At 43.0% G+C, this 13,155-nt stretch overlaps 1 protein-coding gene across 1 annotated transcript in view; it reads left to right on the top strand.

Annotated features, from left to right (window-relative positions):
* Window positions 1-13,155, top strand: part of HGF (hepatocyte growth factor) — a 71,253-nt gene that overhangs the window by 22,996 nt on the left and 35,102 nt on the right. Inside the window, exons 3-6 of the mRNA XM_056846867.1 lie at window positions 3,901-4,013; window positions 5,085-5,199; window positions 8,063-8,205; window positions 9,183-9,303. Of these exons, the coding sequence (XP_056702845.1) occupies window positions 3,901-4,013; window positions 5,085-5,199; window positions 8,063-8,205; window positions 9,183-9,303 (492 nt within the window). The remainder of the gene's footprint in view (window positions 1-3,900; window positions 4,014-5,084; window positions 5,200-8,062; window positions 8,206-9,182; window positions 9,304-13,155) is intronic.

Below are 13,155 nucleotides of genomic sequence, written 5' to 3' on the forward strand. Positions count from 1 at the left end.
GGTGATGTCACATCCCAACGTTTCCAAGGCAGACTTTGTTTGCGGGGTGGTTTGCCAGTGCCTTCCCCAGTCATCTTCCCTTTACCCCCAGCAAGCTGGGTACTCATTTCACCGACCTAGGAAGGATGGAAGGCTGGGTCAACCTTGAGCCGGCTACCTGAAACCAACTTCCGTTGGGATCGAACTCAGGTCGTGAGCAGAGTTTTTGACTGCAGTACTGCAGCTTAACACTCTGTGCCACGGGATGGTGAAATTACAGTTCTAGTCTATCTGGATATACACACTGTTGGCTACAGGTGGAAGTATTGAATGCTGAGAACTCTGGTCATTCTGCAGGAGAAAGTTGAATTCAGAGTAATTATAATTTGTCAGTGTAAAGCAAACTTTTCTGCCTCTAAAGGGTAAAGATAGTCCCCTGTGCAAACACTGGGTCACAAAAGCTCATACCCTGCCAGAAATTTTGTTAGTCTTTAAGGTACTGCTGGACTCTTGCTCTTTTTCACATGAATAGGAATGTTAGCATATAGAAATATTGGAAATCTTTGGCTTGCAGCTCCATCACTCTTCTCTTCCCCCTTTACACTGAAGAAAAACAGTTTTTTAAAAAATCTAGAATAAAGGGGAAAGCCCATGGGATGCCTTGAGTCACACTTGGAATGAACCCAACATGATGTGGACGACATTTCCTTTTAATCCAGGGCTTTCTGTTCTCCAAGTGGGAAAAAAATTCTTGTGGGGAAAAAGCACAAGATTCAGCCATGATTGGGAATCCTGGATCAAAGGCAAGAGAACAAACCACAGTGAGTTGTTTGTCTGGTTGGATGCCACAGCCAGACTGTGATCTTTCTCAGACCAGGAAGTCTCTGAGCTGAGCAGGAGGGAAAGAAGGAAGACAAGTGACCAAACACTGAACATGAGTTCAGTAGACCAAATACTGAACATGAGTCAGCAGTGTGATGCCGTAGCTAAAAAGGCAAATGTGATCTTGGGCTGTATCAACAGAAGTATAATGTCCAGATCACGCGAAGTGATGGTATCGCTTTACTCTGCTTTGGTTAGACCTCACCTAGAGTACTGTGATCAGTTTTGGGCACTGCAGTTTAAGAAAGATGTAGACAAGCTGGAACGTGTCCAGAGGAGGGCAACAAAGATGGTGAGGGGTCTGGAGACCAAGTCCTATGAGGAAAGATTGAAGGAGCTGGGTATGTTTAACCTGAAGAGGAGAAGACTGAGAGGGGATATGATAACCATCTTCAAGTACTTGAAGGGCTGTCATATAGAGGATGGTGCTGAGTTGTTTTCTGTTGCCCCAGAAGGTCGGACCAGAACCAACGGGTTGAAGTTCCCAGCATTCTTCCTGAGTTGACCAACCACAGTTTGTCACACATCTGAACAGTCTCTTTGCTTAATGTGGTTCTGTTGCATTGCTGTATCATGCACAGACAAAACAACACTGCCGATATACTTCTACTGGGGAATCTTTAGGAAAATGTTTCTTCTTCAATACATAGGGTTGCCAACCCCCAGGTACTAGCTGGAGATCTCCTGCTATTACAACTGTTCTCCAGCCGTTAGAGATCAGTCCACCAGGAGAAAAAGGCCGTTCTGGCAATTGGACTCTATGGCACTGAAGTCCCTCCTCTCCCCAAACCCCACCCTCCTCAGGCTCCAGCCCCAAAACCTCCCACCAGTGTCAAAGAGGGTCCTGACAACCCTATCAATACAACTTGCGATCAGCACCACTCTATTAGATCATGTATAGTCTATAACAGTAGTTTTTCATCCCAATATTGAAAGGCCTGATGTAGGGCTGTTGAAAAAAAAATTCGGTAAAATTCGGATTCGGAAAAATTTGGCCCGTTTTTATTTGGGAAATGCCGAAGTCCGAACTCCCCTGCTTCGGGTCCGTGCAATTCGGCATGAGATCCAGAGTTCAGGGAAAAAACTGGCCGAATAAAGCCATTAAAAACACAATTGCGCCTTTCCGCGGCTCCGGGGGGGCATTTTTGGGGGTAGAGGTCCCAAACTTTCAGTGCAGCTTGAGGGGACCCTTCTTGCAAGAACCCCCAAGTTTTGTGAAGATTGGGTCAGGGGGGGCTGAGATATGGGCCCCGAAAGGGGTCCCCCCTCTTTAATGTGTATCTCTGACAATGGGGGTTTGCAATTAGCAGAGCTTGCTGCCCACGCCCAAAGCTCCCAGCCCCGACAAACAGCTGAGCTGCGGGGAGCAAGGGCAGGGCAGGTGCGAAGAAGTTTGCAAACCATACAAAGCAACACATTTGCAGCCATGCAAACCATGCAAAGCAACACATTTGCAACCATACAAACCATGTAAAGCAACATGTTTGCAGCCATGCAAACCATGCAAAGCAACACGTTTGCAACCATGCAAAGCAACACCTGACACCTGGGAGTTTGCAAACCATGGAAAGGGACAGAGGCAGCTAGCTATGCATAAGGAGCAGGAGGGGGTGGAATTTCCCCTTTTGCATCGGACTCAGGACCAGGCAAATGCATTCTTTAAGTCACAATTTGAAAACCAGTTTTGAGCAAGCATCAAAATAGACCTAACCGATCTTATGAATGAGGGAAAACCTGAGGACACACAACTGAAGCCCCTCCCTCAAACCAGGGAGAGAGAGACTCAGGGGGCACCCCCCGCAGAACAGGCGAAAGCCCCCTTTGGCTTCCCCCCCACCCACAGAAACTGCTCCCTCCCCCCCCCCACACACAGACTCTGCTTCCCCCCCCCCACACACACACAGGAGAAAAATTATAGAGAAAAGCCCCAAAATGGGTCTTATTGTGGATGTCTTCTGTTCCATCAGGGGGAACCCCCCCCGCAGAACAGGCGAAAGCCCCCTTTAACTTCCCTCCCCACCCACAGAAACTGCTCCCTCCCCATACACACACAGACTCTGCTTCCCCCCCCCCCACACACACACAGGGGAAAAGTTATAGAGAAAAGCCCCCAAATGGGTCTTACTGTGGATGTCTTCTGTTCCATCTTCTTCACACCTGCCCTTCCCTTGCTCCCCGCAGCTCAGCTGTTTGTCGGGGCTGGGAGCTTTGGGCGTGGGCGGCAAGCTCTGCTAATTGCAAGCCCCCATTGTCAGAGATGCACATTAAGGGTGGGGAAGAAGACCCAGCTTGGCCACTGATTGGCTGCAGGAGAATGCTGCTTAGTAACTGACAGTTATGCTGTTGCACCGAACCCCCAATGTGCCTAATTTATTCGCCGAACACCCCGAACTTGCTGAATTCGGCTCCCCGTTTTCCCGCCTTTTTTGAGTTCAGTTCCATCTGAACTAAAAACCGCCGAATCAGGAGAAATTCGGCTGTTTTTCGGTTCGGGACGAACCGAATCAACAGCCCTAGCCTGATGCTCAAACACCCACTTGTTGAGATTTGTTATCTCTGCAATGGACAGGAAATAATATCAGACCTGGCCACTCATGGTTCTCTGTCCACAGTGGAACAAGGAGATGGGAGAGCAGATACAGAGAGGTCCTGCACACAGATTCAGATGGGCCTTATGCTTTAGTCTACCCAAAAGAGGCATACCCTGACATAGATGGCTCAGGCTAGCCCAATCTTGCCAGATCTCAGAAGCTAAGCAGGATTGGCCCTGGTTAGTAGTTTGATGGGAGACCGCCAAGGAAGTCCTGGGTCACTATGCAGAGGCAGGCCATGGCAAACCTCTTCCATTCATCTCTTGCCTTGAAAACCCTAAGGGATTGCCATAAGTTCGCAGAGACTTGACAGCACTTTCCACTACCACAAGAGGCACACACACAAGCACCTGAGGTTCTTTTCTTTTCATACCGAGTTGGACATCTAATGCAAACTGGTGGTAACCATCTAGGGTCTTACTACACATTTGTCTTGCTTTCTGCACAGGGCTTTTGCATTTGATAAAGTGGCCAAACGCTGCCATTGGCTGTCCTTCACCAGCTTAGAAAATGGAGTGCGACGCAAACAAGACAACACTTTTGATCTCTATGAAAACAAAGGTAAGTTGCTTAGCCTTTGAATCAAGGGTTGCCAGTCTCCAGGTGGGGCCTGGAGATCTCCCAAAATTACAACTTTAATTGTAACTTAAAAATACAAAATTACAATTGCAATCTTCAGGCCACAGAGATCAGTTCCTCTGCGGGAAAAGGCTGATTTTGGGGGTGGCATATGGCATTATACCACTGAGGTTCCTCACCTCCCCAAACCTCACCCTCCAGGAATTTCCCAACCCAGAGTTGGCCACCCTATTCAAACATATTACTGGCAAGACTATCTAGTTGAGTCTGTCTGTTACTATACGCTCATTAAAGATGGTGAATTTTGTTTCCTCTGCCTTAGATTGTGCAGTTCCCAACCAAAAGCCCTTGTTTTTTTTGGTGGTTTTTTGTTTGTTTTGACAGAGCTGTAATTGGAAAATAACTTTGTGTAGGTGAAATAAGCCCTGACCTGAATAGCCCAGGCTAGCCCAATCTCATCAGATCTTGGAAAATAAGCAGGGTCAGCAACCAAGGAATACCAGGGATATTACATAGAGGCTGGCAATGGCAAACCACCTCTGAATGTCTCTTGCCTTGAAAACTCTATGGGATCGCCGTACTTCAGCTGCGATTTGACGTCATAAAAAGAAAAGAAAGGTGAAATTAAAAAAAGCTCCACCTTCAATCAGGGAAAAATGAAGCTTAACTGAAAGCCAGTATAGTGCAGGATCTGGGAGGCCCAGGTTCAAATCCTGACTCTGCCATGGAAGCCTGCTGAGTGACAAAATCTCACCCAAACCTACCTGGCAGGGTTGTTGTGAGGGTAAAATGAGGAGAGAAGGAGGATGTAAGCATTTTTGGGTCCTCATAGAGGAAAAGGTGGGGTATCAATTAATCAATTTATTAATTTTCTTTTGGATCCAATAAATGTGAGCCCAAGGACTTGCACCGTAGGCCTTTTGGTGTCAAACAGAAGATAATATAAGTGCCATTGTTACAACCAGCTTTTTTGGGGAAAAGTGAACGTGCTTCATTTCTTTGTGTTTGCTAACCAAAATGTAAGCTCCTCTGTCTTTGACTCATCTCCAACAGACTATGTTAGAAACTGTATCATTGGTAAAGGAGCAGCTTATAAAGGAACTATATCAGTCACAAAGAGTGGCATCCGGTGTCAGGCATGGAATTCCACAATACCTCATGAACACAGGTAAGATTGATGGGATCACAAGAGCCCACTCTTATGAAGCTCTCTCCTGCAAGCAGGCCCATAGCCTATAGGCAGCCATTTTATCAAAGCCTGGGACCTTCTCCATGGAAAGCAGATGCTCTACCACTGAGCCTTCCACAACAACCAGCGTCCTCTCTAGGAATCCATAATTTCTGGCTGTAACCTTTTGCCTGACTTGAAATCCTAGCAAGTACTTTCTTGAAGCAAAATAATGCTAGCTGTTTTTTAACAGTGAAGTGAAGGGTTAAAGTGAGATAATCTGGTTTCCTAGAGAAATTATTTTCCTAGCTATGTTCCATTAAGCATTGGTGAGTTCCCCCACCCCTTCCCCAAACTGAGATGGAATAATGGAGGAGAAGTAAATCTTATAAGTTCACGAGGGCTTTTGGGGGGGTTACTTTTCTCACTTTGTGTATCTGTTTGTGTTCTCTCTCTCTTGTGTGTTTATTTTTAGCTATTTTAAATGTGTGAAGAGAGACTAGAGTCAGAGCTGTAACTGGGTGGGGGGGGTGAGGAGGGCAGCCGCCACCCCGTGGCATGCAGCGAGGATGGCAGAACTGCCTCTCCTATCTGGCACAGAGGCGCCTACAGGAGAGGCAATTCTGTGGCAGTTCTGCCACAAGGGCAGCAGCTGCCCTCCTCACCACCATCCCCAGTTACGACCTTGATCAGAGTGAGTCTTTTGTCTTTTGGAAAAAAAGGAAGGTTCTGGGGTTTAAGCCTTCCTGAGCATTATACCTCTTCAGCTGGTATCTGTAATAGAAATAAAAAGGTTGTAGACCAGCAAGGAAGTGCGTCTGTGTGAATGCTGTAAATTGTTAGGAGCTTCAGCAGCCAATTTTGCCTTCCTTCTCTGCCCTCCTCCTCCTCCGCTGTAACTGATGTCCCAGTGCCCTCAACATTCTGTGCCCCTAGGGGGCCACTGAGCACGCTTATTGACCATCAGTCATTGCAGGGGTGGTGGCAGAGTAATTTACAAGCTAAACATGTTTGGCATACTTCAAGATTCTGAAGAATGCAGAATTATTTTCCTCACCTGAGAATGATCCTCTTCCGCAAACCTCTAAAGAGGCCCGTGAACCTCCAAGGAGCTAGCCTTACCCTTTCAGGGTCTCATGTTTTCACATTTTTTTAAAGGGGAGAGCAATTAATTGAGCCAGCTTGGTTGCCTGAATTATAGCAGCTGCGTAGACACTGTACATAAATGGCACCTCTGTGCAAGGACAGCCCCGATGGCATTACTCTTTCATGCTTCCAAAGCATTTAATCTGTTGGCCATCGGTACATGTGAATAGGCCCCTAGACAGCAAGGCCATTTATTCATGGAAGGTTTTGCATTGGATTTGTCACTCTATAGATGCACATTTTCCCCATCTGAATTCTCAAAACTCTGCATGGCGGCTTATTGTTGAGTTTTGAGAATATGGATGGGGAAAAAGTGCATCTAAAGAGTGGCAAATCCAATGCAAAACCTTCCATGAATAAATGGCCTAAGAGCGCTGTGGATAACAGACAGCCTTGCTTAAGTCTCCTTTTCCAGAATTCTAACAGGGGACTGTGCCTTTTCGTCAGTTGCTGCTGGGTAACTAGAATGCTTCTCCACTATCAGCTAAGCTTCTAAAATACTCTCAGCATGCAAATAATATATTTAGGGCAATCTGGATTGAACGTTGCTGGCTTTTATTTAATGCTTATCTTTACAAGCTTAGGACTCTGCGATGAGGGAGAGGGGGAGGAATTCCTGTAATACTCTAATACGCAAAGGCATACCAATTGTTAACCATGCACATGAGATGTAATTCTCCATCAGTAAAGCTTGCCTGCTGCTGTCCTTAGCTCAGAGGTTATGAAAGCATTACATGATGATTGCACAGGGCAAAATGAATACCAGTTTGATGGGTTTCCCTGGAAAAGAAGTCACCCCTATTTTCTCCTGAAAATGCTGGAGTGTTGAATGATAGTATGCAATGAAAATTGCTGATTTGTAGACAGTCGCTTCAATATTTAACAATAAAGAAATAGTTTGATGGTAGAGGGAGAGCTTAGATTCTGTACTTTTTGCTCTTCTTTATGTCTTTACAGCTTCATGTATGGATGGAGCAAGGGGTTGGATCTCACAAATCAGTTCTACTAGCAGGTGTACTTTCCTTTGGTGGGGAGAGAGCCTTCCCCTGATGCAAGTATCAGATGAAGGCTTGTTCCACCAGAGGAATGCATTCCCAGTACTAGTGAAACAGATTTTCCAGGATCCAACCTGTAATTTTTAGAGAAAAAATTGATGTTCAAATGTAATTCCTTTCCCTAAGAGATAGATTCTGCTCATTTAACTGAGGTTGGTTGCAACCTTTCTTGTTAGAAACCAATTGAACCTAACTAATCATTGCATGAATGGAATGATTGCAGGTGGTCTTGTTTGTTGATTTCCAGGGATTTCGCTTGCTGATAAAGATTCCTGGTTGTGTAAAATGAATAGATGCCTTTAGAGGCCTTTAAGTATCTCGTTTGTATGAAAAACAAATACAGGGTACAGGTCTGGGTCGAAATTGTAATTGCAGTAGAAAGCATTATTCTGTGAGCAAAGGCAGCCAATTTAGCCCTAGATCTTTGATATAATTTCCTGCTGTTTCTTCTACACTGTTGTCATCTAGAAAGCTAGCTTTGATTTGTGCATCTCCTTGTGTATGGCAATAGGGAGGACTGTAGTTAATAAATAAATAAATATTGTGAATCAAACTGCCCTTGAAGAAGGAAGGGTCAGGCTTACAATGATTTGTAAAGGTAGTAAGATTTGCAAGAAAGTCTGCATGCGCTTATACTGTAATGATTGTCATTTTAAAACTAGCTTTTTGCCTTCGAGCTATCGAGGTAAAGATCTCCGGGAAAACTACTGCCGGAACCCTCGAGGGGAAGAAGGGGGGCCCTGGTGTTTCACAAGCAATCCAAAGATCCGTCACGAAGTCTGTGACATTCCTCTCTGTTCAGAAGGTAACACCCAGAAGGAACGCCCAACAGTTGAATATTAGCTGATTTTCAATTTTGTTAGTCAACAGAAAACTATTCAAAATTAACAGATGTATTGAGTATTGCCACAAAAAACATTTGTTACAATTCCCAGGCTGCTCTGTTCTCAGTTAAATCCCATAATGTTATCAGTTTCTCTTCATCTGTTGTATAGCCAACTGCGACTTTTGCCTCTATTTCTTCTTCCTGGTTTCTGTCTCTTCTGTACTTAGAACGGGGTACCATCATTTGTGATATCCCACAGTAGCCTGTAAGCACAAAGGTAGTTGAATTTAAAACTTGATACTCATTTCCCAAGCTATCTTCAGATCTAGTACCACAATGACACTGCTTTTGAGAATGGTTAAATGCCAGATAATCATGGGTTGTCCCTTTAGCCTGAATGTTGTCTCAGAAAGCAACATGTTACTTTTGTCTTTCAAACAAGATAACATCTTTTCTTAATAGGGGATTTTACTTCAAACTTCATGTTGGGTGAAATTTTGTGACTGACTAGGGTGTGTGGAAACATCGTCACCCCCTATACATATATATGGAAAGAGCAGATCGACAGTGGAAGCAATTACCTAATTCTCCCTTGATGGAGCTCTTCAAGCCAAGGCTGGACAGCCATTTGTCAGGAAAGCTCCAACTTTGGATTTCCATTAGTGAACAATGGGTTGGACTGGATAGCCTAGAAGATCTGTTCCAACTCTAGGTCTAATCTTAACATGCTTTTGGCCTCACTTTGAAATCCTTTGGATTTTTTGCTAAGATGGCTCCTCTAATATTATTACAAAGTTTGCTATAGGCAAAACTGAGTGGGCAGCTCTAGTTTTTAATATCCCAGGAGATCATGTGAACCTAAGAAGGACTGCAAGAATTGCATATATTATATCTGGAACTGTAGACTGAAATGTTGTGCTGTACTCCACCATCCCAACACTGTTCTGAATTTTTAGTGGAATGCATGACATGCAATGGGGAAAGCTACAGAGGTCCCATGGACCGCACAGAGACTGGCAAGGAATGTCAGCGTTGGGACCTTCAGAGACCTCATAGGCACTCCCATCGTCCAGAGAGGTAACAGTACTCAATATTATCTTTTTTGTTTTGATCCGAAACTTTAATAAAACATCCTATGTTCCCACACAGATCCTGGAGGGCATTGGTTAAACTGAGAAGGAATGTTTCTGGTTGGGGAAGTCTCTTAATTTTTTAAAAAAAAATTTATAACCAGAAGGGTATAGAAGGAAAAAAAGGGAAAGGGGAAAGATAAGGATATCCAACATACAATTGGGATGGAGCACAAATATTTAGAAAGAAATCGAGCAGACCACATTACCCTGCTATTCTACACCATTTTACAGTCAAATGATTGCCCAGATTATAAAATGAAAAAAGAAAAGAATGTTTGGCTGGTTGAATATATAAGGTAGTCAGAAAAAAATCACCTATTATATCTATCAAATTTATTTAATATGTCTACCGTTGGGGTGATAGTCTAGCTTTGAAATTAGGATATAGATGCCATTGATTAATATTTTTCTTTTTTCTATTTTTATTCTATTTTGCTACTATTAGTTCTCAACATATTTATGAAATAGTTTCCATTTCTCGTGGAACTGCTCGTAGTTGTATCATTACTTATGTTTATCAAATTGGTCATTTTTGCCATAGTGGCGTATACCATTAGCTTATCTTTCCATTCTTCAATATCTGGGAAAAGTGGTTGTTTCCATTTCCTTACTAGAACTACTCTGGCGGCAGTTGTAGCATATTTAAACAGACTTTTAAGTTGCGAGGGTAGTTATGGTAGTATAATACCTTACAGCATGTTCTTAGAATCTAATGGAAAATTTTGTTGAAGCATCTTTTGAAGTTCCTGGTGAATGGCTCTCTAATACAATTATAACTTTGGACAAGTCCACCATATATGACCATATATATATAGTAACCATATATATATAGTAACAACAATCTGATGTGTTACATTTCCAACAGGCCTCTTGACTTGTTTTATTTGTTTTGCTGATCTTCTTTATCAAGTTAGGAGTGAGGTGCCATCTGTAAAATGTCTTATACCAGTTTTCTCGGATTTCCTGACTGGCTGTAAACTTCAAATCCGTTGTACATAATGATTCCCATTTTTCCTTTGTGATTTCTCCAAAGTTATGCATCCCTTTGATCATGTTTGTTTTTACTTGTTCCATTTCTATATCATATCTTAGTGATAATTTATAAATTCTCTCAAGTAAGTGGTCTTGATGCTTGGTTATTATAGTTTCAAATTCTGTTAGTGTTCTCAGAATGCCAGTTTTAAGGCAATCTCCTTTTAGTCTTGATCTCAGCTGGAGATATGTTAACCAATTTAAGTCCTTGTTCTCATTTTTCAAAACAGATATTTGTTTAATTTCCACAGACTCATCAATCAGATCTTAATAAGTTAGATACTTGCAACTTTTCGCCCAATTCTTCACTACATCCCCCTCCCCCATGCCCAGTGGCCTTTTGTCCATGGCAGTCTTGCAACTGCCAATGATGCCTTGGGAGAGGGACTGTCACAGAGGGCTGCTGTGGGAAGGGAAGTTTGGGTAGATCTGTCACCACAAGCACATTCTTCTTGTGTAACCACAGAATTTAGCCTGGAGAGGAGATGACTGAGAGATGATATGATAACCATCTTCATGTACTTGGGCTGTCATATAGAGGATGGTGCAGGGTTATTTTCTGTTGCCTCAGAAGGTTGGACCAGAACCAATGGGTTGAAATTAAATTTAAAGAGTTTCTGGCTAAACATTAGGAAGAACTTTCTGACAGAGTGAGTGATTCCTTAGTGGAACAGGCTTCCTTGGGAGGTGGTGGGCTCTCCTTCCTTAGAGGTTTTTAAGCAAAGGTTAGATGGCCATCTGTCAGTAATGCTGATTCTATGACCTTAGGCAGATCATGAGAGGGAGGACAGGAAGGGTTGCATCAGTGTGTGGCTCTTGTGGCCCTTTCTTAGATGCCCAGGGGTCAGGAAGCAATTTTCCTCTAGGCCAGATTGGCCAGGGATCCTAGAGGATTTTTTTTTTTGGCCATCTTCTGGGCATGGAGTAGGGGTCACTGGTGGTGTGTGGGGAGGTAGTTGTGAATTTCCTGCATTGTGCAGGGGGTTGGACTAGATGGCCCTGGTGGTCCATTCCAACTCTATGATTCTGTGATTCTATCCCACCCCCAAAATTCATCATCTGACTTGGTATTTTATAATTTGCCAGTCTTCCTGTTCAGGATCTACTGCTCTGATGGTGTTTGTGCCTGTAAATCCAGTTATGGTCTTAAACAGCTTTTGCACATTGACTTGGGAGAGCTCTCTCTCTGTGCCTCTCTCTCTGTGCCTCTCCCTCTCCCTCTCTCTGCATGTAAGGAGTTTTCTTGTGGTATAAAATTTGTGTAATGGTTATAATCCAAATTTTTGTTAGGTATGCCTTTGATAGCCTTTTAAAATGTGAGTTTTGTGTAGATATAATCAGCTTTGATATTGGTGTTCATATAATCCATGAGCACCCTGTGAGTCAAAGCTGAAACCAAAACATATAGCTGCCTGCCATCATGTGCCTTGAATTAAAACCCAGCTGAACTATTATGGGTTGCATCTTCATTCATGTTAGTAAAGTTTAGGCAAGAACAGTAAATGGATTTGTGCCAGATCTGGGCATGTTAAAGGTACTTTGTCCATTCTCAAACTTTATAATAATTGAATACTGGAAATAATGCCATTGTGTACTTGGTTCCCCTAAAAGCACGGAATTAAAAATATGAGGTAATTTTATTGGCCCATTAAGTTTTAATGTATGATAGCCAGGTTTTAATGGGATTTATCCAGGAAATCTCTTTACAAATAACTTGAAAGACAGCACACATCAGAAACACTCACATAATTTGAGTATGTTTATGAGTTTAGCCATAGCTTTTCTTTAAACAAGCCACTTCTGAAATAGTTAAGTATTTGTTCATATTTTGGTACTCTGCCTATAAAACTATAATAGATTCCACGATAAATTATCTAATGTTTATCTTATGTGATTTTCAAAGAAAGTTTATGTACTTGTGTATATGGCTAACGGCAGTTTAGAACTATAGATTTATAATTTGGGGAAATTATTTAAACTTTATATGAATGTATGTAATGCATAAAAAGTGTGTCAAAAAGACAGGATGGCATTCTTTATGCTTAGAAAGGACCATTCGAGTGGTTTGAGTCACATGGAAGGCTTTGAGTGCATATCTGTACCACAGATTTAACTTGCTTAACAGGTATTCCTTCTTCCCAGGGAACTCTGGGGAGTGTAGTCTGGTTTATTTATTTATCTTATTCAATTTGTACCCCATTCTATCTCCCAGCCAGGGAAGACCTGGGATCTTCAGCAGAGAAATCTCAGCACCCCCAAACAGGATTATTTGCTGGATGGAGGGAAAATCAGGACCATTCAGCTGACACAACCTCATTCGTTGGTTAGGGTTGACAACTCTGCATTGCACCAGCAACTTGTCGGTGTGCTGGTGCTACGTCTGTTAAAACCTAGAAGTGATGTCACAGATACTATAGGATTAGCAAAAACTCTATCGTTTTATTATAGAGTTGTAAATCCTGCAGTGCCCCATGATGCCACTTCTGATTTTTACCACTTATGTTCAGGCCCCACCTCCTTATTGTTCCTGGAGGTTGCTGGTTATGGCCTGGCAACTCTACCTGAAGGCAGCACTGATATTGTCTAGACACAGTTTTCCTGGTATCCTAGCTGGAGGGAACCATCTCCAGAGGTGTTTAAAGGGTAAAGCGAGCCATTTTATTTGTTAGGACTTTTAATGAGGATATAGGTTGCAGACTCTGGGGGAGAGGCAGGGTTGTCAGGTCTCCAAGTGACAGTGGAATATATTTTTTTTAGCTGCTGG

This window comes from Euleptes europaea, chromosome 3, assembly GCF_029931775.1.
Source record: "Euleptes europaea isolate rEulEur1 chromosome 3, rEulEur1.hap1, whole genome shotgun sequence".
Classification (NCBI taxonomy): domain Eukaryota; kingdom Metazoa; phylum Chordata; class Lepidosauria; order Squamata; family Sphaerodactylidae; genus Euleptes; species Euleptes europaea.